This window comes from Solea solea, chromosome 6 (assembly GCF_958295425.1).
Source record: "Solea solea chromosome 6, fSolSol10.1, whole genome shotgun sequence".
NCBI classification, from domain to species: Eukaryota; Metazoa; Chordata; class Actinopteri; order Pleuronectiformes; family Soleidae; genus Solea; species Solea solea.
This window is the reverse complement of record NC_081139.1, coordinates 5267720-5293283: the sequence shown is the minus strand read 5'-3', so window position 1 is coordinate 5293283 and position 25564 is coordinate 5267720. Positions and strand designations below refer to the sequence as shown.

The 25564-nt window shown below is 39.0% G+C and overlaps 2 protein-coding genes across 8 annotated transcripts in view; one reads left to right on the top strand and one right to left on the bottom strand.

Moving 5' to 3' along the window:
• megf6b (multiple EGF-like-domains 6b) overlaps positions 1-12174 on the top strand; it is a 59022-nt gene extending 46848 nt beyond the window's left edge. Inside the window, 10 exon segments of the mRNA XM_058631369.1 lie at positions 1175-1303; positions 1427-1558; positions 1650-1778; positions 1875-2003; positions 8938-9075; positions 9192-9320; positions 10019-10147; positions 10272-10400; positions 10870-10998; positions 11345-12174. Coding sequence (XP_058487352.1) covers positions 1175-1303; positions 1427-1558; positions 1650-1778; positions 1875-2003; positions 8938-9075; positions 9192-9320; positions 10019-10147; positions 10272-10400; positions 10870-10998; positions 11345-11409 — 1238 coding nt within the window. The 3' untranslated portion in view covers positions 11410-12174.
• Positions 12172-25564, bottom strand: part of kcnab2a (potassium voltage-gated channel subfamily A regulatory beta subunit 2a) — a 71601-nt gene continuing 58208 nt past the window's right edge. For all 7 annotated transcript variants that reach the window (XM_058631380.1, XM_058631379.1, XM_058631381.1 and 4 more), the window contains 9 exons: positions 25425-25469; positions 24950-24993; positions 24648-24734; positions 23295-23380; positions 22801-22921; positions 22437-22531; positions 21140-21260; positions 18180-18268; positions 12172-16052 (listed from right to left, as the gene is read on the bottom strand). In XM_058631380.1, coding sequence (XP_058487363.1) covers positions 15963-16052; positions 18180-18268; positions 21140-21260; positions 22437-22531; positions 22801-22921; positions 23295-23380; positions 24648-24734; positions 24950-24993; positions 25425-25469 — 778 coding nt within the window. In that variant the 3' untranslated portion in view covers positions 12172-15962. The remainder of the gene's footprint in view (positions 16053-18179; positions 18269-21139; positions 21261-22436; positions 22532-22800; positions 22922-23294; positions 23381-24647; positions 24735-24949; positions 24994-25424; positions 25470-25564) is intronic.

Here is a 25564-nt window from a genome sequence, read left to right as displayed (position 1 = left end):
ACCAGAAAGAAGACCTGGTTCAAGGGCCTTTCTTGCATGTTCTCCCTGTGTGTGTGTGTGTGTGTGTGGGTTTTCTCAGGGTTCTCCGGTTTCCTCCCACAGTCCAAAAACATGCAGATTTGGGGATTAGGTCAATTGGACACTCTAAATTGAGTGTAGGTGTGAGAGTGGATGGTTGTTTGTCTCTGTATGTGGCCCTGTGATGGACTGTCGTCCTATGTCAGCTGAGGTTGGCACAGCACTCCCCCTCATGTGGAGGATAAAGTGGTAGAAAATGGATGGATGGAACTTGGAGTCAACAAGCAATAACAAAACAACAACGCAAGGGAAAAGAAACACCTAACATAAGTTGACACTTATTTACTCTCACTTACACGCTCCCTTATTTATATTACATGTTTATCCTGCTCCCCTAATAATTAGTCCTAATACTAATAATACTACTACCTGAAATACACACATCATCACATGGACCAAACAAAAAGGCAGACTTTAAACAGAACATAAATAAATGGATGCTCAGTAACATAAAGAATATATTGAGCACATGAATGAACCCCCTCCTGTGACTGATCACACCCCCATCTCATCCCTGTATCCTATGAAAACATAATCTTTATCATTAATCATAACCATTTCCTGCCGAACCCTAACTTTAACCTAACCACAATTCAAATCTTAACCAGTTCCTCACAAAAATTAGGTTCTGCCACTTTTGGTCTCCATGAGGACTACTGGTCCTAAAAAAGGTCAGAGTTTATGCCAGGAAAGATCCTAAAGAGGTGATAAATACAAGCGCACACACACATTCTTGTAGATAATTCTTTGTGAGGACACTCATAAATATGCCTTCCCTAACCATCACAACTAAATGCCTGACCTTTAACCTTTAACCTGAACCCGATTCTAACCTTAACACCAAATCTTAACCCTCAGAATAGCCCTTTAAATATGTCCTCTGTCCGCTTAGTGGAAAGAATTACAGGAAACATTTTCACTTTTCATTCATTAGACCTTATTTTTTTCTTACCTTAAAGCTAGAATAGAGACCTTTATGAAAAGACAACTTGTCATTATGGTGGTAAAACTGAATGTAGTGTCATGGTGTTCACATCCAACTCATGTGACACAGTGATGCTTCCACATCTGACGCTATTCTTATCTTTTCTTTCAGTGTGTTTGCCTGGTACGTTCGGTACGAACTGTGTGCAGCACTGCAGCTGTGCTGCGGGGACGTCCTGTCACCATGTTACTGGAGAGTGTGGCTGTCCTCCTGGATTCACTGGCAACGGCTGTGAACAGAGTGAGCTCTACAGGACGTCCATTTGTCTTAATTCAAATTCCATGTCCATCCATGTGAATGCTTTGATGAAAACAACGATGTCTCTAACAGACAACGTGTGTGTACCTGTGCTCTCTGTATCAGTTTGTCTTCCAGGGACCTTTGGGCACAACTGTAACCACGTCTGCCAGTGCTCGCAGACAAACCAACACTGACACCCTGTGTCAGGCTCGTGTTACTGCGCCCCAGGTTTCCAGGGTCCCAAATGTGAGCAAGGTACGTAGAGAGGCATTTTCACACACACAAACTTTTGGGCAAAAAAAAACTGATTCAGAACCAATGAAACCACCTTGTCGTCCACGTTTAGCATGTGACGATCGTCGTTATGGTCCCAACTGTGAACGAGTGTGCAAGTGTGAAAATGGAGGGAAGTGCGTGCCGTCCACTGGAGCCTGTGAATGTCCGGCAGGATTTATAGGAGCACGCTGCAACATCAGTGAGTCCAGTGGAGGCTGTGATGATGTCTGTGAATACAATAGATAAACGTGTGTTACAGTGAGGGACAAGGGTGTGTGTGTGTGTGTGTTGACAGCATGTCCAGCCCAGCGCTACGGAGTTGACTGTGCTCGGGTGGCAGTGTGTGGAGACAGATCCCAGAGTGACCCGGTTACTGGTCAGTGCGAGTGCCTCCCTGGGACGAAAGGAGAGAACTGTGAACGTGGTGAGTCTGTGTCTGTGTCTCTGAGACTAGGATGATGAACTCATACCTCATTAAAACTGCCCTCAAAACACACTTTTTTTTTTTAAGTGTGCTTTTATTCTCTGATTCTGCTGTTACTACTGTGGTTTTGAGTCTTTTTTTCGGTAAATTAATTTCAGAACTTCTTAAAGTACATTTAAATTTAAATGAATAGAGCAAGAAGGTTTTTAAATGCAAATCGGTAAGTATTCCTTTAACCCTGTTTCTTTCCAATTATTCCTATACTTTTTTGTTGTTAGTATAAATAAATTAATAATTATTGTCATCATTATGTGTGTCAGTACCGCATGAATAACTTTGAATAGTGGTACTGACTAGAAAATTCTACGGCGGAATTTTGAGCGTGCCTGCTGTTGTTGCTGCCGATGTCGTCGGGTGCAGGACTTGTGCTGGTAAAGTAACATTCGGGTGGATTGTTTAGTATGTCGTCCAGAATTTGACAAAAATGTCATAGATTAGTATGTCGTCCAAAATGTGACAAAAAAGTCATAGTTTATTATGTCATCCAAAATTTATAAAAAATGTAATAGTTTAATAAGTCGTCCAAAATGTTTCCAAAATGTCATAGTTTAGTATGTCATGCAAAATTTGACAAAAAAGTCATAGTATAGTATGTCGTCCAAAATTTGACAAAAAAGTCATAGTATAGTATGTCGTCCAAAATATGACAATAAAAGTCATAGGTTTTTATGTCATCCAAGAATAATGTAAAAGTTATAGGTCAGTATGTCTGCAGCCTGACAGCAATAGACAGCGATTGACCAAGTGGCTGTATGGATAAGGCAGTTGTCTTGTAAGCCAAGGTTTGTGGGTTCAAGTCCCACCTGGGGTGTAGTTTCTTCAAATGTTTGAAATGTGACTAAGAAGTCTTATTTTACTATGTTCCCTGAAATATGACAAGAAATTCATAGGTTGGTATGTCGTCCGAAATTTTGACAAAAAAGTCATACTTTAGTATGTCGTCCGAAATTTTGACAAAAAAGTCATACTTTAGTATGTCGTCCAAAATGTGACAAAAACGTCATAGGTTAGTATGTCGTCCAAAATTTGACAAAAAAGTCATAGGTTAGTATGTCGTCCAAAATTTGATAAAAAAGTCATAGTCAAATATGTTGTCCAAAATTTGACAAAAAGGTCATAGGTTAGTATGTCGTCCAAAATTTGACAAAAAAGTCATAGGTTAGTATGTCGTCCAAAATTTGACAAAGAAGTCATAGGTTAGTATGACGTCCAAAATGTGACAAAACAGTCATAGGTTAGTATGTCGTCCAAAATGTGACAAAAAGTCATAGGTTAGTATGTCGTCCAAAATTTGACAAAAAGGTCATAGTATAGTATGGCGTCCAAAATTTGACAAAAAAGTCATAGTAAAGTATGGCGTCCAAAATTTGACAAAAAAGTCATAGTAAAGTATGTTGTCCAAAATTTGACAAAAAGGTCATAGGTTTGTATGTCGTCCAAAATTTGAAAAAAAAGTCATAGTATAGTATGGCGTCCAAAATTTGACAAAAAAGTCATAGTAAAGTATGGCGACCAAAATTTGACAAAAAAGTCATAGTAAAGTGTGTTGTCCAAAATTTGACAAAAAAGTCATAGGTTAGTATGTCTTCCAAAATTTGACAAAAAAGTCATACTTTAGTATGTCGTCCGAAATTTTGACAAAAAAGTCATACTTTAGTATGTCGTCCAAAATGTGACAAAAACGTCATAGGTAAGTATGACGTCCAAAATTTGACAAAAAAAGTCATAGGTTAGTATGTCGTCTAAAATTTGACAAAGAAGTCATAGGTTTGTATGTCGTCCAAAATGTGACAAAAAAGTCATAGGTTAGTATGTCGTCCAAAATTTGACAAAAAAGTCATAGGTTAGTATGTCGTCCAAAATTTGACAAAAAAGTCATGGTAAAGTATGTTGTGCAAAATTTGACAAAAAGGTCATAGGTTAGTATGTCGTCCAAAATGTGACAAAAAGTCATAGGTTAGTATGTCGTCTAAAATTTGACAAAAAGGTCATAGGTTTGTATGTCGTCCAAAATGTGACAAAGAAGTCATAGGTTAGTATGACGTCCAAAATGTGACAAAAAGTCATAGGTTAGTATGTCGTCTAAAATTTGACAAAAAGGTCATAGGTTTGTATGTCGTCCAAAATGTGACAAAGAAGTCATAGGTTAGTATGACGTCCAAAATGTGACAAAACAGTCATAGGTTAGTATGTCGTCCAAAATGTGACAAAAAGTCATAGGTAAGTATGTCGTCCAAAATTTGACAAAAAAGTCATAGTAAAGTATGGCGTCCAAAATTTGACAAAAAAGTCATAGTAAAGTATGTTGTCCAAAATTTGACAAAAAAGTCATAGGTTAGTATGTTGTCCGAAATTTGACGAAAAAGTCATAGGTTAGTATGTCGTCCAAAAGTTGACGAAAAAAGTCATAGGTTAGTATGTCCTCCAAAATTTGACAAAAAAGTCATAGGTTAGTTTGTCGTACGAAATGTGACAAAAAAGTCATAGTATAGTATGTCGTCCAAAATTTGACAATAGAAGTCATAGGTTTGTATGTCATCCAAGAATAACGTAAAAGTTATAGGTCAGTATGTTAGCAGCCTGACAGCAACTGACAGCAATTGACCAAGTGGCTGTATGGATAAGGCAGTTGTTTTGTAAGGCAAGGTTTGTGGGTTCAAGTCCCACCTGGGGTGTAGTTTCTTCAAATATCTGAAATGTGACTAAGAAGAATTAGTTTACTATATAGTATGTCATCCAAAATTTGACAAAAAAGTCATGGGTTAATATGTCGTCCAAAATTTGACAAAAACGTCATAGGTTAGTATGTCGTCCAAAATTTGACCAAAAAGTCATAGGTTAGTATGTCGTCCAAAATTTGAAAGAAAAGTCATAGTATAGTATGTCGTCCAAAATTTGACAATAAAAGTCATAGGTTTGTATGTCATCCAAGAATAACGTAAAAGTTATAGGTCAGTATGTTAGCAGCCTGACAGCAAATGACAGCAATTGACCAAGTGGTTGTATGGATAAGGCAGTTGTCTTGTAAGCCAAGTTTGTGGGTTCAAGTCCCACCTGGGGTATAGTTTCTTCAAATATCTGAAATGTGACTAAGAAGTCTTAGTTTACTTTATAGTATGTCATCCAAAATTTGACAAAAAAGTCATGGGTTAGTATGTCGTCCAAAATTTGACAAAAAAGTCATAGGTTAGTATGTCGTCCAAATTTTGACCAAAAAGTCATACGTTAGTATGTCGTCCAAAATGTGACACAAACGTCATAGGTTAGTATGTCGTCCAAAATTTGACAAAAAAGTCATAGGTTAGTATGTCTTCCAAAATTTGACCAAAAAGTCATAGTATAATATGTCGTCCAAAATTTGACAAAAAAGTCATACTTTAGTATGTCGTCCGAAATTTTTACAAAAAAGTCATACTTTAGTATGTCGTCCAAACTTTAGTATGTCGTCCAATGTGACAAAAACGTCATAGGTTAGTATGTCGTCCAAAATTTGACAAAAAGGTCATAGGTTAGTATGTCGTCCAAAATTTGACAAAAAGGTCATAGGTTAGTATGTCGTCCAAAATTTGACAAAAAAGTCATAGGTTAGTATGTCGTCCAAAATTTGACAAAAAAGTCATAGGTTAGTATGTCTTCCAAAATTTGACGAAAAAGTCATAGGTTAGTATGTCTTCCAAAATTTGACAAAAAAGTCATAGGTTAGTATGTCGTCCGAAATTTTGACCAAAAAGTCATAGGTTAGTATGACATCCAAAATGTGACAAAAAGTCATAGGTTAGTATGTCGTCCAAATTTTGACAAAAAAGTCATAGGTTAGTATGCTGTCCAAAATGGGACAAAACAGTCATAGGTTAGTATGTCGTCTAAAATTTGACAAAAAGGTCATAGGTTAGTATGTCGTCCAAAATGTGACAAAAAGTCATAGGTTAGTATGTCGTCTAAAATTTGACAAAAAGGTCATAGGTTAGTATGTCGTCCAAAATTTGACAAAGAAGTCATAGGTTAGTATGTCGTCCAAAATTTGACAAAAAAGTCATAGGTTAGTTTGTCGTACGAAATGTGACAAAAAACTCATAGTATAGTATGTCGTCCAAAATTTGACAATAAAAGTCATAGGTTTGTATGTCATCCAAGAATAACGTAAAAGTTATAGGTCAGTATGTTAGCAGCCTGACAGCAACTGACAGCAATTGACCAAGTGGCTGTATGGATAAGGCAGTTGTCTTGTAAGCCAAGGTTTGTGGGTTCAAGTCCCACCTGGGGTGTAGTTTCTTCAAATATCTGAAATGTGACTAAGAAGTCTTAGTTTACTATATAGTATGTCATCCAAAATTTGACAAAAAAGTCATGGGTTAGTATGTCGTCCAAAATTTGACAAAAAAGTCATAGGTTAGTATGTCGTCCAAAATTTGACCAAAAACTCATAGTCGTCCAAAATTTGAAAGAAAAGTCATAGTATGTCGTCCAAAATTTGACAAAAAAGTCATAGGTTAGTATGTCGTCCGAAATTTTGACCAAAAAATCATAGGTTAGTATCACGTCCAAAATGTGACAAAAAAGTCATAGGTTAGTATGTCGTCCAAAAATTTGACAAAAAAGTCATAGGTTAGTATGTCTTCCAAAATTTGACAAAAAAGTCATAGGTTAGTATGTCGTCCAAAATTTGATAAAAAAGTCATAGGTTAGTATGTCGTCCAAATTTTGACAAAAAAGTCATAGGTTAGTATGCCGTCCAAAATGTGACAAAAACGTCATAGTATAGTATGTCGTCCAAAATTTGAAAGAAAAGTCATAGTATAGTATGTCGTCCAAAATTTGACAATAAAAGTCATAGGTTTGTATGTCATCCAAGAATAACGTAAAAGTTATAGGTCAGTATGTTAGCAGCCTGACAGCAATTGACAGCAATTGACCAAGTGGCTGTATGGATAAGGCAGTTGTCTTGTAAGCCAAGGTTTGTGGGTTCAAGTCCCACCTGGGGTATAGTTTCTTCAAATATCTGAAATGTGACTAAGAAGTCTTAGTTTACTATATAGTATGTCATCCAAAATTTGACAAAAAAGTCATAGGTTAGTATGTCGTCCAAAATTTGACAAAAAAGTCATAGGTTAGTATGTCGTCCAAAATTTGACAAAAAAGTCATAGGTTAGTATGTCGTCCAAATTTTGACAAAAAAGTCATAGGTTAGTATGCCGTCCAAAATTTGACAAAAACGTCATAGGTTAGTATGTCGTCCAAAAATTTGACAAAAAAGTCATAGCTTAGTATGTCTTCCAAAATTTGACAAAAAAGTCATAGTATAGTATGTCGTCCAAAATGTGACAAAAAGTCATAGGTTAGTATGTCGTCTAAAATTTGACAAAAAGGTCATAGGTTTGTATGTCGTCCAAAATGTGACAAAAAAGTCATAGGTTAGTATGTCGTCTAAAATTTGACAAAGAAGTCATAGGTTAGTATGTCGTCCAAAATTTGACAAAAAAGTCATAGGTTAGTATGTCGTCCAAAATTTTACAAAAAAGTCATAGGTTAGTATGTCGTCCGAAATTTTGACCAAAAAGTCATAGGTTAGTATGTCGTCCAAAATTTGACAAAAAAGTCATAGGTTAGTATGTCGTCTAAAATTTGACAAAGAAGTCATAGGTTAGTATGCCGTCCAAAATTTGACAAAAAGGTCATAGGTTTGTATGTCGTCCAAAATGTGACAAAAAAGTCATAGGTTAGTATGTCGTCCAAAATTTGACAAAAAAGTCATAGGTTAGTATGTCGTCCAAAATTTGACAAAAAAGTCATGGTAAAGTATGTTGTCCAACATTTGACAAAAAGGTCATAGGTTAGTATGTCGTCCAAAATGTGACAAAAAGTCATAGGTTAGTTTGTCGTACGAAATGTGACAAAAAAGTCATAGATTAGTATGTCGTCCGAAATTTTGACCAAAAAGTCATAGGTTAGTATGACGTCCAAAATGTGACAAAAACGTCATAGGTTAGTATGTCGTTCAAAATTTGACCAAAAAGTCATAGGTTAGTATGTCGTCCAAAATGTGACAAAAAGTCATAGGTTAGTATGTCGTCTAAAATTTGACAAAAAGGTCATAGGTTAGTATGTCGTCCAAAATTTGACAAAAAAGTCATAGGTTAGTTTGTCGTCTAAAATTTGACAAAAAGGTCATAGGTTTGTATGTCGTCCAAAATGTGACAAAAAAGTCATAGGTTAGTATGTCGTCTAAAATTTGACAAAGAAGTCATAGGTTAGTATGTCGTCTAAAATTTGACAAAAAGGTCATAGGTTAGTATGTCGTCCAAAATTTGACCAAAAAGTCATAGGTTAGTATGTCGTCCAAATTTTGACAAAAAAGTCATAGGTTAGTATGTCGTCCAAATTTTGACAAAAAAGTCATAGTATAGTATGTCGTCCAAAATGTGACAAAAAGTCATAGGTTAGTATGTCGTCCAAAATATGACAAAGAAGTCATGGTAAAGTATGTTGTCCAAAATTTGACAAAAAAGTCATAGTATAGTATGTCGTCCAAAATGTGACAAAAAGTCATAGGTTAGTATGTCGTCCAAAATTTGACAAAGAAGTCATAGGTTAGTATGTCGTCCAAATTTTGACAAAAAAGTCATAGTATAGTATGTTGTCCAAAATTTGAAAAAAAAGTCATAGTATAGTATGTCGTCCAAAATTTGACAAAAAACTCTAGGTTCTCACGAGAATGCCTTGCAGCAGCAGGCACTCATTACCTTGTGTGTGTGTGTGTGTGTGTGTGTGTGTGTGTCCAATGCTGAAAAAAGTCAGAGAAACTATTAGGAATATTTTTTGGTTTCTAATGGGTTCTTATGGTTTTTTTCTAATGGTATTCTACTGGATTTTTCAGCAGGGTCAGGCTGCCCTCCAGGCTGGTTTGGGGCAGACTGTGTTCAGCGTTGTCACTGCAAAAATGGAGGGCTGTGTGATTCAGTGAGTGGCAACTGCACCTGTGGTCTGGGCTGGACGGGCGCTCACTGCGACAGAGGTAACAGCACAGCAGTCCAACCTGTCTTGTGGCATTTCCTTGGGGCTCATCACTGCAGAATATGATCCTGAATTTGACGCCCTGTTTTTCTTTTTTTTTATTCGTCCGCCTCTCAGAATGTCCCGCGGGCAGATTCGGTGTCAACTGCCAGCTAAGATGTAACTGTCAAAATAACGGCACTTGTGACAGAGTGGGGGGAATGTGCCGGTGCGGTCCAGGCTTCTACGGACATCTGTGTGAACACGGTGCGAACTGAAATCACTCAATCAAACAAGTGTGTTACAGATCAGACCGAAAAATTAACATTGATCCTCTTTGGTTCATTTTCAAGTGTCAGTTACAGGCAGAGATTTTGTGTCAGTGATTTAGAGCAGCAGCGGAAAAGGATTTCATTATGAGATACGACAATGAGAGAGGAGAGAAAATATGAAGTACTGGGTAGTAAATTTCCAGAAGATGGCAGTGATGCAACATCATGGATGCAAGCTGCTCTTTAACCACATAGAAGAAAACAATATACTTTATTATGTTAAATGATATCATGTTATTCTGCCTCCTTGGGTGTGCAGCAGTGGGTAAACATTGCTCTGCCATTGTTCACCATCAGTAAAAACAGTATTTCAATTTAACATGTTTCCTTGATGCGTATAACTGTAATTTTATGACTTTAATATAGTGACATTTTCACAAACTACTACTATGTTTAATCCTACAAACGCAGTCTTAACGTTTATACGCAATATTATGAGCTCACACAGATAAAAGGTGGCAGAACAAACATTCAAAGGGAAGAAAATAAGAAGTGTGATGAAAACAAAAATAGAAAAAAAGCTCAGACCGGTCCAGGAGCGAGTCTACACTGATCCCTTGAGACACTGCGATACTTTTCAAAGTGAAAATATTTGAAATCCTAAATGTGGACTTTAAACCTTGTTGTCTTCAGCGTGTCCTCCTGGTCTCCATGGTCCACTGTGTCAGCTGCAGTGTGAGTGTATGCACGGAGCCTCCTGTCACCCCGTGACTGGCCACTGTCTCTGTCCTCCAGGATATTCCGGAGCTCACTGTCACAGAGGTCGGTCACATTACTGCTGATTTTCCCCTCTTTACAATCATAGAAGCAGACACAGACAGACACGTCTGTGTCTAAATGACCCATTTTCTTTATTTTACTTTTGGTTTCTCTGGCTGTTCCTCAGGGTGTGAACGGGGAACCTTCGGTCAGGGATGTGCGAAGGCGTGTGACTGTGAGGACGACGCTCCGTGTGACCCCGTGACGGGAAGATGCCTCTGCTCCTCAGGGAAGACTGGAGCCAGATGTGACATCGGTAATCACTCAGTCACTTTGATCGAACTAACAACAAAGTGCTAACTAGTGTTCAACTTAAATACAAGTTTTTTTATTTGTAGTACTAGTAGAACCATTTTGAAGTTATTCATCAACGTTGACAACTTTTTAATTTAGTCTGTTACATTTTATATGTGCAGATATATGAAACTGATTTGTCTTTATAACAATAATATATAAGGCTTTGTATGAGATAAATACAACTAACAATATGTCGTATAGTGATTAGTGTTAGTGAAATATTCCAGTTTTATAGTAAAATTAATTTCTAAAGCAGTTCAATTTGACAGTATTTTAGTAAAATGTTGTTTTGTGTTATAATTCATCTCATTTATGTCAATAAGGACAGGATAAAAACACATGTTATACTATATAAGGCAGGTGTGCCTAATAAACTGGCAACTGTAGAAAGACTCATCCACTTCTGCTCTTTTGTGTTTTGTTGTCAGACTGTGGAAGGAATCGTTTCGGGCCAGACTGCGCCGAGACGTGCGAGTGTCAGAACGGAGCACAGTGCGACCGACGCAGCGGCCGCTGCAGCTGCATGCACAGCTGGATCGGCCTCTCTTGTCAGGAAGGTACAGTAATGACTAACGCTGGACACAAACACAAAAACACGTCCCTGCTTTCTGAAGAGTCTCCTCACTTCATCATACTATCCTCACGGATGTCAGGTGACACGCTCTGCTGACTCTGGAGTCAGCACACAAGTCGCTGACTCTGTGAAATAAAAGTGAATAAGAGGCTGAAGTGCTGACGGCGTCCAGTTACTGTCTGTCTGCGTTTGGAGGCAGAACTGCCGTCGCTGCACTTTCTCTTTGGTGGCGTCTTTTTTTTTTTTTTCCTTCCTGATCGAACATGACTGTGTGTGTGTGTGTGTCTGGAGAGAGGTGGACTCAGCTCTTTGTGTGTGTGTGTCTTCAGGTGGACCTCCACGTCTCACCTCTGGGAGCAGCAGAGGAGACTCTCGGCACAACAACTCGTTATAGCAGCTCCGTCCTCCTCCTCCTCCTCCTCCTCCTCTTCCTCCGTCCAGCTCAAAGACTCGAGTGAGTGAAAGCTCAAGATGTATTTGGAGAAGTTTCATGGAAATAGACTCTCTGATGAGAACTGCAGTTCCATGTTTTTTTGGACCTGAGCTGGACATTTTCTTTTTCTTGTGTACCAAAGTGTCCTTGTAACGTGGACCTGTGCTGTCACTGCTTTTTCTCAGTGTTGGCAGAAAAAAACCACAAAAAAAAAACCACATTAAAGCAGCTTTTGTCTTCAGGATGAGAGTCACATCATCAGAGTGCAGCATCAGGATTTGTTTTTACTGCTCTTTTGGTATTTTTGTTCCTGAAATACCTTTTTTTTATGGGTACCGTTACTGTACATATATAAAATAACCTCTAATTTTGTAAGAAAGTGAATGATATTGCTGGATTTGACACTGAGGAATCCATGTTATAGAACTTGTCATTGCAATGAAGTAGTTTTTGTTTCCGTCTTTACAAAATGAAGTACTATCCCTCAGTCTTATGGTGCTTTAACGTCAGGTGTTAATATCACAGTAAAGCACTTTTCTTTTGGTTCATACAGCTAGCATTCATTGTATCTAAATATTTTGGTATGATTTTGTGTATAAGTTGCTTCATATTTATATTTAACAGTTGAATATACTCGTTACAGCTCTGCCAAATCTAGACTACAACATCCCAAAAATGAGTACGTTTTTAACACATAAATGCCAATAAAGAGACGCACAAACGTTGGCTTATCATTCTTATTTTATCATTATTTCATTTTTTCTTTGAAGATCGAAGCTGTACATCCTGTCTAACTTTCAGATACAAGCACAGTGCAGATAGCAACGCCTGCCAAAGGAAATCAAATTAAAAAAACAAACAAAAGAGAGAGAGAAAAGGCAAAGGTGATCACAACCAGATATATATATATACGTATGTATATATATATATATATTTATATATATACATACATATATATATATATACATATATATACATAAAAAGGTCAAACTATGTACAGGAGATAACCAGGCGCTCACGATGTTTTTCCCCTCATAATGCACACACACACACACACAACACAAAGGAATTGCTTCTTTTCGTCTTGTCTTTAAAGTCAATACGATACAGATAGGAAAAATGCAGCGTGATGAAGAAAAATAAAAACTTCTATTTTTATTGACCTCTACTGCATTAAAGGCAAAAACATAAAAAATATATTCTCTGTATAACCCAGAACCTTCTGTAAAATAAGCTCTGTCCACCGCGTGGGCCTGGTTTCATTTCTTCAACGATAAGAGCACGTATGATGAAACGAGGACCACTTTAAAGCATGACTTTGTCCCTAACTAACAAACTAAAAAAAAAAACATGGAGAGTCATTTCTAATGTGTGCGTTAACCTTTAAAAACAGCACAAAAGGTTTTTTTTTTGCAGGACAGGTAAGCACAGTGTGGAATAACACTTGTGGTTTAACAAAAACAATGCACAGCGATATTATTTAAAGGAGAAGCTGGGATATATTTTTTGGGGGTAAAATCTGCATATTCATGTTTACTTTGCCCAGAGTTAGAAGTGTTTTCTGTATAAACTACAGCCAACAGTCAACGGACACAACAGAAAATGATAAAACCACACTATGAAATATTCATTCTAACCTTTGTTAATGAATAATGTGATTTTTTTTTATATACCACAAATAATTTCCTGCTGTAATTTAATGTTTACAAGTGTTCAGTGTCTCATCGCAAACACAGAAACATTTAATATCCTTTCAAGAATCGTTTTCTCCATTACATTTTTTTAATAACCCAATGAAAAACAGCTCTCTGGTTATAATCAACTATTGATTTAGCATTAAAAAAAAACCTCTATGATGAAACGTGTTTGTACTGTACATGCATTTATGTCACTAAATATTCAATACTGTTTTAATAACGCCTTTCATCTCATAAATCGTGACAGATGATTGATGATTTTTCACTGCACTGTAGCTGCTCGTAACAAAGTGGAAATTCTACCTGTGAGTGGAGAACAAAGGAGATTTTACAAAGATCATTTTGTTGGCTGTAGCTTCACATCTCTGACGGACAGACGTTTCAGTCCTCTCTAACTCCAGGAAAACCCCGACCCAAAAAAGAGTCAAACGTGGCCTTGAAATCTCAAACTTCCTCTACTTTTCCCTGCAGATGGAAATATTAAGACACAGGAACTCCACAAACTAACAAACTAAATGCTCTTTTGCGTATCCTTTTTTTTTCTTCTTCTTCTTCTTCCTCCGAGAAAACATTATATCGGCTTGCACCACTTTAATCCACTCAGACGCACAAGACACAGATACAGGGATCAACTAAATACAACAGGCTAAAACAGCAAGGGACTAGTTTAATTGTTCCCCCTCCCCAACACACACACACACACTCACACAATCTCATCCACACAAATGACGCTCACTTTGATTATTTCCTCTACGCTCGCTAAGAAGCACCCGCATCTCATTTATATAATTTCCTTAACTGTACTTAAGTGTATTTTTTTTTTTTCCCTCAATATTTTCAGCTGTTAGTAAAGATTTGTTATCTACACGCGTTAGTTAGTAAGTAAGTAAGTAAGTGGGGGGGGGGAGCAGTATCACCTCGCTTGTCCTGCAGGTATTGTACACCAAAGGTGAAGAGAGTCCATGCTTCGAGGTTGTCTCACATGCTATCCACTTGTGCTTTAATCACAGTAAGAGAGCACCCACAGGAGAACGAGTGATAATAGGGCGGCATCAAATTCTGCTTGAACACACGCCTCCAGCTTGTGTGTCGCTTATAAACAAACCTTAAGTTTCCTAAAAGCATTCAGCTGTGTGTACTATGCATTCTGTATAAGAAGGACATTTTGTTAACTAGTTTAAACAGCATGGGCAAGTAAAGATATACATGGAGTAAAGTCCAGACCATAGATGGATGACAAACTTGGACAGCACATGCGTCAAGAAGATGAGTTTCTATAACCTTGCAGGAAGTTAAAGTGTGTCATCAAAGAGAGAGAGAGAGAAAAACAAAGAAGATCTTTGGCTGAAGCCACACTAAAATATGTCACTGGTCCTCTCCCCCAGTGTCCACGCGTGAAAGAAAGACAGACAAGTTACTATAACCTCCACTGAAAAACCACCTGCTCCTTTCCCTGAGCTGCTGCCGCGCTCTGATTCACCGGAAACGCCACCTCGTCCTCGCCCGCAACACGCCCGCCTCCGTGAGACCGGTCGGCCAAAGGGACAGCGGTCGAGCCGCAGCACAGTCTGACGCAACTGTAAATAAGGCAAAAAATTAACTCAAACAAAAACTTGATCAAGGAGAGAGGTGGAGCCAGCTCGGATATGATGATCACTTCCTGCACAGTAACTCCTCAGCCTGAGCAACAGAATGGAGGCTTGGGAGAACACAGTGATGCACACTGGGGGGGGGGCATTTTATTTATGATGGCTGCAGCTCCCTCTGTAAAGGGGGGGGGATAAATCGCTTATCTCTTCAGTGGCATTTGCCCCCCCCGACATAGCAGCCTGCACTTCTGACTCGTTGTCGTGGACAGTTCACCGGTCAGGACGAGGAGGAGGAGGAGCCAGAGCGCAGTCGTTTCAACCCCCTCGTCCTCTCAGCCCTGTCCAAAGCAGGACTTATTTCTTTTCTTTCGACAACAGGAGTGTCAGAGCTTCAGGCTGGACAAACGCGCTGCCAGTGAAGACACGAGGCGAGGGTGAGGCGAGGGTGAGGCGAGGGTGAGGAGAGGGGAGCGGTCGCGAGGAGATGCAATTCTAAAAGTGCAATGGCTGTGAGAAGAAACTACGGTAATACCCACCTCTCTCCTCTCCTTTCAACAACCCCCCAGCACCTATACTGACAATACTAAAGTGCTGATTGTTAAAGCCCACATTCAAGGCTCTTACACTGATAATGTCAACAACACAGTTTTTTTTCTTTTTCCTTTGAGAGAAACCTTGAGAGACACGGCTGTAATCACAACGTCCAAGGAACGAATGGTACAACATGTGCAACAGAGTAGTTCTTGTATATTCATACAGTGTGAACATCGTCTTCCTTTTAGTTGCATTCATTTTTGGAAGGAGAAAAACAAAAAAAAGCAAAAAACAAACAAATAAAAACAGAATTCTGGCTGCCAAGCAAGCGTGTGCTTATTATTATTTTTTTGACTTTTTTAAAAAGGTATTTTTCTCTATGGTTTTAAAATACGTTCAGCTGAGTTGAATGTGTAACTGATTTAAGTATGAGCGCAAATCCCTCTTCCACTTTTGTCTTTCTTTGTCAATCCCTTCATTTCCTTGTGGAGGTGACTGCATTTTTTCTTTTTCTTAACTTTATCCCTGTAACTCTAAGCGAGTTGCCCTGCGTGGCCTTGGTGTGGCCAGACTCATGCGCCAGGGTCTCGCTTAGTAAAAGCTCAAGCAAACAGAGGATCAGGCAAAGGTGGGGTGCGCTGCGGCTGCAGCTCGGGTAGCAGCCCTGCCGGGCGAGGCCGCGCCGCGCCACGTGTTAGGAGCGGTAGTCCTTTTTACTGTACGGCTTGTTCCCCAGGATGCTGTCCACCTCGTGTGTGATGGAGGACGACAGCTTTGGAAGAACCTGTGATGGAAGACGGCGACAAAGAAAGGTCACTGTTGGTTCACGTTTAACCGTCTTTAAGACAAAATCCTCTACAGTGTTACATCTCAGCCTCTAGGTCACAGGTGTCAAACTCAAGGCGTGCGGGCCACATCCGGTCCACCATGCAATTGTATTTGGCCCACAAAATAATGCTAACTGATTATAATAACTGATTAGTACCACACTTCTCAAGTTACCTGGCCAGGAAAATAAATAAACAAATTAAACGTGGACGTTGAAAACACAGAGCCGGAACCAGAGGGGGGTTATTAGGGGGCTCAGCCTCTTGTATTTGGCTCCCTCTCTTTAAGCTTTATATATCTAGTAAAAAAATGATTGAGTATAGCAAATTATTAGCTAAGGTACATGTGATTACATGTCTGCATGTGCTGTGAAATCAGGCAAGACGGATGGAAATGGACAATGGAAAATCAGCACTAAGTAGTACTGAAGGCTGACTTGAATTAAATGTTAAGCTGCCGCTAACATTCTTTACCTCCAGTGAATAGTCACCCTGGTCTGCAATTTATCTTTGTTTCTTTTCATCACTGTCGCTGACTTCTCCTGGCTCCAGCAAATCAACTGTTTATGCTCAGAGTCGAGATAAAACACGTTCATACAGTCTGCGTTTCCATAGGTTTTGTCTTTCTCTGTTGCAACAGCGCTTTTAGTCGGACCGGCTCGTGGGTAAATGTGCCGGTGCATTAGAACCCATCTAGGAGAGAAAACGATGTGCAGTTTCGGAGCAACAACCTTGGTATGAAGGCACCCTCAGCTGAAACCCGAATGGTGAGAATAAAAGGAGCCAAATTTGAATTGAGTGCTTCATTTCAGGTCCTATTGACACAGGATTCTTCCCATAAATATGTTCTATTAAACTTTTAACCTTTAATTATTATTTATTATTAATTTAATTATTATTTAATTGAATGCAAATTATTACAGTGTTGGAAAAGTTAAAAAAAAGTAATTTAGTCTCTAATTTTATCCACAGCAAGAACACATGAACACACATAGAAAAAAAATTAAATAATAATACTAATGTGGACCGAGTCTATTTCGGGGTCTGAGACATAAAATTCCCAGTAAAATGAGAAGAACAAAGCCCTGGGGAAATGTGAGCGTAGCATTTCAAAGCCCAAACATCAAATGGGCTAAACACACACACACACACACACACACACAGTAGCAGAAAAGAAGTGCAGTGATGATCTTTACTGCAGGCCAGACATAATGTGAGGAGAAGAGGAGAAGAGGTATCCCCCCTCCCCCCCCACCACCGGTCTGAAAACCCCATTAAAAGGAGTGCATCTTATCAGGAGGAGGAAGAAGAGCCCGTCAGTTGCTTCCAATCCCCCTGGCAACTGATACTCGGCTGACCTTATTAACTCGGTACAGTAAAGCACCCAAGTGTGCAGCGGTAAAAACTGCCCAAGAGGCTCAGCTGTACCGAGAGGAAGAGGAAGAGGAGGAGGCTGCTACGGACTGTAAAATCACATAAGAGCTGATGAAACGGGTCAGGTAACATTTTCTCAAACTAAGTGACTGAATGTCTCTTAATCCTGTGCCTTGTCCATTTATCTGAACCTTTATCACGGGCAAACGCAGAACAGATGAAAAATTCTTTGTCTGCTTGATTTAAAAATGTTTAATGTTTTAAATTGTTTTTATTTCTGTAATTGATTTTTTTTTTTTTAAATTGATTTTGTTTTAATTTCCAATGTATTTACTTGCTTCTGTAAAGCACTCTGAATTGCCTTGTGTAAGAATGTTGCTTTACAAATAAACTTACCTTGCCTTATACTTCATCATTTGAAACATATTCAACATTCATTTTAGTTTTCAAACTTGTATTTACTTATTTTCTCTTCTTTGATTCCTGCTGTTTTTTTTGTTCATCCATTTGAATTTTTAGCCTCTAATCGCTGATTATTGAGATCTATGAGTAGCTTTTCCTCAGTTCCTCGTTCCCTGTTTCTTTGCTGCATTTTTTTATATTTTAATTTGATGTGTGATGGGGGGGGGGTTCCTTTGGATGATATGTGTTGTATAAATAACGCCGTATTGATGGAAACACACACACACACACACAGAGAGTAGTCTCACCTGTATCGCTCCTATGTTCTCCATCAGCTGGTCAGTGCTGGACGCCCCTAAAAGGACAGAGCTCACCCCCTCGTTCCGTAGGCACCACGCTGCAGGGAACCAGTAAACAGCAATGACATCTCCACCATGGCTATGGACACACTATCACACACTAATAACACAGCAGTCCTAATTCAAACACACAGCACTACATCTGCACACGACCGCAAGCACACAACACTTTGGTTCACAATGAGCGGCGTTTGCCTTTGAAACTAGAAAATCCTCAACACTGAAACTCTCCAGGTGTGAAAGGAGTGAAACTTTAGCAAAGGTATTATCAGCAAAATGTACTTTTAGAGACGCTGATTCAACCCTTTAATGCCGAGCGTATAGAAGACGTCACGTTTGCATTACCAGATAACGGTTTCTGAAAAGTCAGTACGTGGTTAATGCGGTAATTTCACTTGCACAGGTTGCAGGAAGCCGTCGAATCAGCGTCTTTGTCTCCACAGAGAAGAGAAAATACACTATTTTAGCATGCAGTAAATTGTATTCAATTGTAAAAAGTCATTCTGAAAAAAATGGGCAAAAGCACTTAACTCACAAGACATTTTCTGTCCCTTTTATGGTTAAAATAAGCAACAAAAAAAAAGTCCAGATGGACATTTTGAGGCGTAGGTATTAAAGGGTTAACAAAGACACAACTAATTCATTTTGATTAATCTGAAGAGTATTTTCTCCAAGTAGTTGATTAGTCTATCAACCAATATTTATTTGGTTACAATGTAACAGAAGCTTAAGTTAAACAATGTTTTACGGCTTTACTATTTATACATTATTATTCAATAGTTATGTTTTATCACATTTTAAGACATAAATTGTCGGTCCTAATTTTAATTACTTACAGCTCACCATAATTTCTTAAAATTATAATTTTTATGTGTTGGATCTTGGACCATAAAATGTGATAATTCGTCTACTTGTTAGTTGCCAGTGTGGCTCCCTGCCATTAACATAGAAATGTGATTTATTTGGGGGGATCGTAAAGAAACACACACGTTTAAGCAGCATTCAAAGTGAGGACAATTAAAAGCATTCCCTAGCTTTAACCATCAGTTAAATGCCTAACCTTAATCCTAAAACAAAATCTTAACCCTCAAAAAGCACTTTTAAGAGGAGATAAAATGTCCTCACTCCCTGTCATTGACCAGTTATTTTGGTCCTCACAAAGATACGCATACACAAACCCTCTCACACAAACTTTGTGTGGTGTTGTTGTCGTATCATTATAGTTAGAATTTTAAGATGTATTACGCAACACAACCGTCTGCTTCTGCTAGGGAGGATGATACACATGACGACAGATTACAGCATACGGGGACCGAGATTAATGATGTAAAAAAATAAGTGAGATTATGGCTCTGCACAAATCTTCCACCAAAAAACATCAGAATAATAATAAAACAAAAACAATTGAAGCTCTTTCACGAGACTGATGTTAGAAAACTCTTCCCTGAGGCCACAGACATACTCACACATCATCTACTGACTCTATTCTCTTGAGTTCAACCACAGTCTGACTCCAGAGCCTGTTCCAGCCGCACTCACTCGCCGACCGTGACGAGCCAAAGGCAGAAAGGTCACATTGTTTTCATCACCTTCCGCCAAGGAGACTATATTTTTACCTGTTTATTTATGTGTCGGCACGATTAGCACTGAAGTACTGAGAGGATTTGCACCAAATGTGATGGGAGGACGGTTCGCGGCTACATTTACTGGATTATCTTTTTTGCTGTTGATGTTTTGTGGCATTTAATTCAATTTCACAGGAAAAGATGTACAACTAATGATGTCAAAATCCAACAGAGACAAACAATTTCCCTTTCCTTTTTCAAATGTATGACAGGGGAGATGTATGCGATTGTCTGACCTGCACACAGCCTCGTTCATTACTCCAGCGCCACAAGGTACTGCAGATATAAATCTGGTGTTGCCTTCAGGAGCCCTGGAAGGATTTATGGTAATTGGGAGAGAGGAGGCCATCCACTAATGGACCGTGAAACCTAATCTATGACATTGCATTACAGCGAGAGTGAAAAATCTGCTGTGATCTGCGTTGATGGGAACCGGAGTCCCAGATTTACACGTCCCTCACGTCGGATGCTTTAAGAGCCCTCGCAGGGAGTGCGCGTCTTTGGGGCTTTGCACGTTCTCACTTTATTCCTCAGCGCTGAATCAATATCTGTCACTCAGTGGATTTACGTCTGGGACGCTCGTTTTTATGTTGAAACTGGGAAATGTCAAATACCCGTTAACGGCGAGGGGAAAAACCCCAGACCAGCATAAACAAACATTCACGCTTTAAACAATTGCATTACATTTTAAGATCCTTATTAGGTCATAATATATTCAAGGCGCGATGTGAGAGGACACACTGTTCATTCTATCGCTGGTAACACTTTATATTACAGTAATATTTTGTGATAGGAAAATAATATCATGGTGATAGCATCTCATTTCTGTCGTAAACACCAATAATAAAAAGAGCAGGTTGAGTGAATGATATTGTTTTTACCAGGCTGAAAAATAAAGAGCATAAGAAATAAGATGCCATTACTTTTGTATTACTTCTCATGATCACCATACTTTTACCATGTTGTTACTGTACTGTAAAGTGTTACCCTGTTTATGTTACTGGTTGTCCTGTAAGAGTTTAAGTCGTTGCTTGTCCTTTATTTTCTGGCTCGTTCCTTTTTTTTTTAAGTTTCCTTCTCACTTTTGTCCATTTCATTTCTAAACAAAAAAACAACACTCACAGGACAACACAACACAGCAACTGTCAAAGCCACACAACAGCAGCAACAGCAGCAGCAGCAACAGCAGCAGCAGCGGCGAGCGGCGCTGACCTCGGTCCGTCCGAGGCAGAGGGACGGACAGACAGACAGAAAGAGAGAGAGCGGCAGAGTGTATCAGCATACCGATGGCGAGTTGGGGCAGAGTGCAGCCCAGCCGCTCTGCGATTGCCTGCAGCTCTTTCAACTTCGCCTGCTGACGCCGGCCCTCCTCGCTCAAGATCTTGTCCTTCAACCACTGGTAACCCTGTCGAAAACACAGCACACCTGCTCAAAAACACAGCCCTGCTCACACGGCTGCACCGCAGCGCCTGTGTCACCAGGGCCTGTTTTTAAACACGTGACTCTGTCTCCTGCTGTCTACACCTCAGAGAGGGGGAACAAAAAAACCCCCCACTGTGCTCAATAAATACTAAAAAAAAGAAGAGGTTGGAGTTCATGATACTTACAAAGATACAAACATCAGAGAAAAGTTAATCATAATTGTTCTTTGTTGAAATGATATAGTATCTGAATAAAACAATTATTTTTAACACCACCATTTTAAAACTTAATATTATCAAGGATCAGAAAAGATACTTATACTGTACGATAATGCCATTTGTAACACAATACGACTATAAAGTGCCAAAATACCACAAACATCTACAGGCAACATGGAACTAAACAAGATGCAGCTCATTCCACACATAATTATCAAAGCTATGACACGACACCAAAGTGTAGAGCTGAATTCATGAGCCAGGAAAAAGTCTCACTGACAGACACAGAGTCCACACACACACACACACACACACAACATGCTACTGCACTAAGTCAACGCTTAGCTTGTGTCACCGAGGGGTGGGTTATTTTTATGCTCATAGTCGTAACGAGGAATGACAGAGTCTTGTTTGTTTTGGATAAAATTAGACACAAATGTGTGGCGTGTGATTGCTGATCAAACCACATCCATTTACTGAGTTCAGTTTGTAATTTAAAAGGAAATATTCCACTGACTTTTTCCATTACTTGCTTCGATAAATAAGGAAATTCATCGAATTATTCCGTTTCAGTGTTGTGCTGTGAAGAGTCAAAATAAAAACAATTCCTTCATTGTGCAAACACGGGGCACTGTCACTGTTCTGTGTGAGTGCGCCGTTGTGCACATGCACTGTTTGTGCTCATGCGCGTTAAGGTGACACCAGAAGGGCAAACAGTGTCTAACAGCACTGATAGTGAAGAGGTAAACATGTGCAGGGTTTCAACATGGCACTGAAACAACACAGATACGTGGGAGCGTGCACAGTGCTACAGAACCTGAAAGACACAAACACACGATGAACACAACAACCAGCAAACATCACAATGGTGACAGAAGCACAGATCATTAAAGTGAGAGGAAAAAAAGAGAACCACAAAGAGAGTAAGAAAGTCTGTCTACCTTCAGAGAGGCCCGAGAGTAGGGAGGCACCCTGCCGTCATATTTCCCTGAGATGATCCCACAGGCCAGTGGTGACCATGTCATGGCCCCCACACCTGAGAACACAAACACATGATCACTAATGTATGGATGCACGATACTGGACTTTTAATATATCAGTGCTTGGGACGACAACCGATATATACATCATTTAATCTCTTCTACAGTGAAATTAATAGAATATCACAGCAGATGTGGATGGGGAGCTGTAGGGGGCGCTAGCATAGAAGTCAAGGAGGTATTTTAGTCATTAGTCATATCGTTGGATCTTGACGTGTTTGGAGATATCTGATAATACTCAATCACACGCCTTGTGATCGCTCACCTATTTTATGGAAGAGCTCAGGTAGCTGCACTTCCACCTTCTCTCTTTGAAACATGTGGTACTCAGCCTGCTCACAGATGGGAGGAATCTGGTTGAACTGTCGTGCCACCGAGTATGCTTCCTACAGGGAAACATGGAAGAGAGAGACACAACGTTGCTCATAACAGTGCAAAACAGAACGGTGTCCTAAACCCCTACTGTTAACAGTTCAGCATGAGATTGATGGGGAAAAAAACCCCATTTTTCTTTACAGTACATATAATATTTGTACCAAGTATGTGTGGACTTAAAGGCTTAAACCTCAGGAGCAGTAGAGGAGTTTACCTAACCTAACTTTCAGAATGAACAGCAAGCTGCTGAGCAGACGAGACACAGATACTGTGGATAGTTAGTAGAATTAAAGCTGATGGTGTCTTTTCCTGCTTACGACAGAAGTCAGACGTTATGGGTCTTAGTTGACGATGCCTTCTGTGCCGAGTGTGAAAGGGACTCACCATTATTTCCATTGGACTCCAGCGGGAAGTTCCCCAGTACATGGCCATGCCCTGATTTATCACATGGGTCATTGCTCGGACCGTTTCTGCAAATAAAAATACACGGAAAATGGTTACAATTTGCTGTCATTATGTTCTCTATATCTCGCTGTATAGCAGTCAACATCCTGAGATCTTAATAGATTTATATCAGTTTCTTTTATTCTATCTTCTCATAAACCTGTTTGTTATCATTTAAAATTCAAATGGACTTGAGAATTGATTTTGTGAATTAAAATACTTGATCTAAATCAAAAAGATCTGTCTGTTTTTTTATCTGCAACAAAAAATAAGCAAAAAAAAAAAAAATCAGATCACACAAAATATTCAACTATAGAAAAAGTCCTGTTTTTCTGTCAACTCCTCACTATATTTAAAGTCAACAGATCGGACCCTGTGTGACAGCAGTGATATATCTGACATTATTCGATTGCAATACATTCCATAGATGATTAAATTTGCTTGTACGCGGCCAAAATGTCAGACATGCAAGATAATGAGCAGGGAATCATTGACTATAATATACAGGGGTGTACCAGGTCTCAGTCATCACTCATCTATCCAACTACTGTCGATGTACCGTTTATGAAAGCTCATGGTCTAAAAAACCCCAGCTCTTGACTTAAAAGGTTTTGTCTGTAAACGGACAGAAACAGAAAAGCTGCTGACCTCCTTTATTGACCTTTCGCTATAGCTAGAATTAAATACACCACATGCTTTTACTACTATGCATTTCAAGACTGAAGATTCAGAGCTGTCCACGTCAACTGTAAGCCATGGAAAAAAAAGAAAGAAAAAAAAAGGCCAGAAAGGCAAAAGAATTGCACTGGACTTTTACATCAAACACCACCCACGACTCCTGCCTGACAAGATGCTTAAATACTGTGAAAGAGCCAGAGTGGATGAAGCATCAGCCGATGAAGGCACGGAAGATGACCTGTGACCTACACGAACCCGGAGAGGAGCTCCAACACTAGAGCGGATGGATACCTTGTGACCAGCTGAGCCTACACACAGTTAGCACTTTGCCATTTAAAAAGGTCTTCAGGATCAGTATCCATCCCAATTCTAACTGTGGAGGCAGGAGCGCCAGGACAACCCACAACATTTAAAAATAGACATTTTAGTTACAAGAGGTTTAAGTCTTCACGTTGCGGTAACCATGGAGACTGAAAAGAAGAGCATTTGTTATGTGCAATATGACAAAACATAAGGAAAACATGGTTAAATAGAGTGAGAGAGAGAGCATGAAAAGAAGAAAGCAAATGAATGAAAAGTGATTAAACACAAAGTGGAGGCAAAAAGAACAATTACCTTCCATGGGTGTATTAGGGTCTGGTCTATTTGCAAAAACTACATCCACGTAGTCTAACTGCAGTCTTTCTAGAGAGGCTTTTAAACCTAGAAATAAGAAGCAGGGTTAGTAATAAGTAGTGAATCTCAGCTGTCTTTCATTAACATGATCTTCAAATACGCCCAAGAGAAATGATGTTATAAACAGTTTACCGTGTTAACGCAAGAAATGTTTCTTGGTAACTTGAACGAAGCCAAGTGTATGTCAGGCGTGTTTCTTTGATGAAGTGTTTAATCCAGTTATTTGGAACTTTCCTTCTTACCTTCTATAATGTGTTTTCGGGATAAACCTCTTTCGGTCTCTGCTCTGGATAAAACAGAAAAACAAAACTCAGTATACATATACCCATGTTTTTATATGTATATGTATATATATATATATATATACATATATATATATATATATACACACACACAAATTTACATATATACACATACATATATATATATACACACACACATATATATACACACACACACACACACACACACACACATACATATATATATATATATATATATAAAAAAAATAACTATCTCTCCATCCAGCATGAAATACATCAAATGCCCCCATGTGAAATATGATCTAATAAATGTCTCAGGTTTATTGAGAGCACCTGACAGATCAGTTCAGATGACACATGATCCTATCTCCAGAATCATCTAAGTGGAGAAAAAAAAAAAAAAAACTGTGCAAGAGGAGCATTTCTCATTCAGAGGCAAGCAGATGAAACTTACTTTCCACCCCAGAAGATTTTCGTTGTTATCACTAGACTCGAACGTCTGGAAAATGGAAAGTGAAAGCACATATGTCACAACAGCAAGCAAACGCTGAGAGTCATCGCAGAAATAAAAAAAAAAAAACCGTGTTGGTGTTT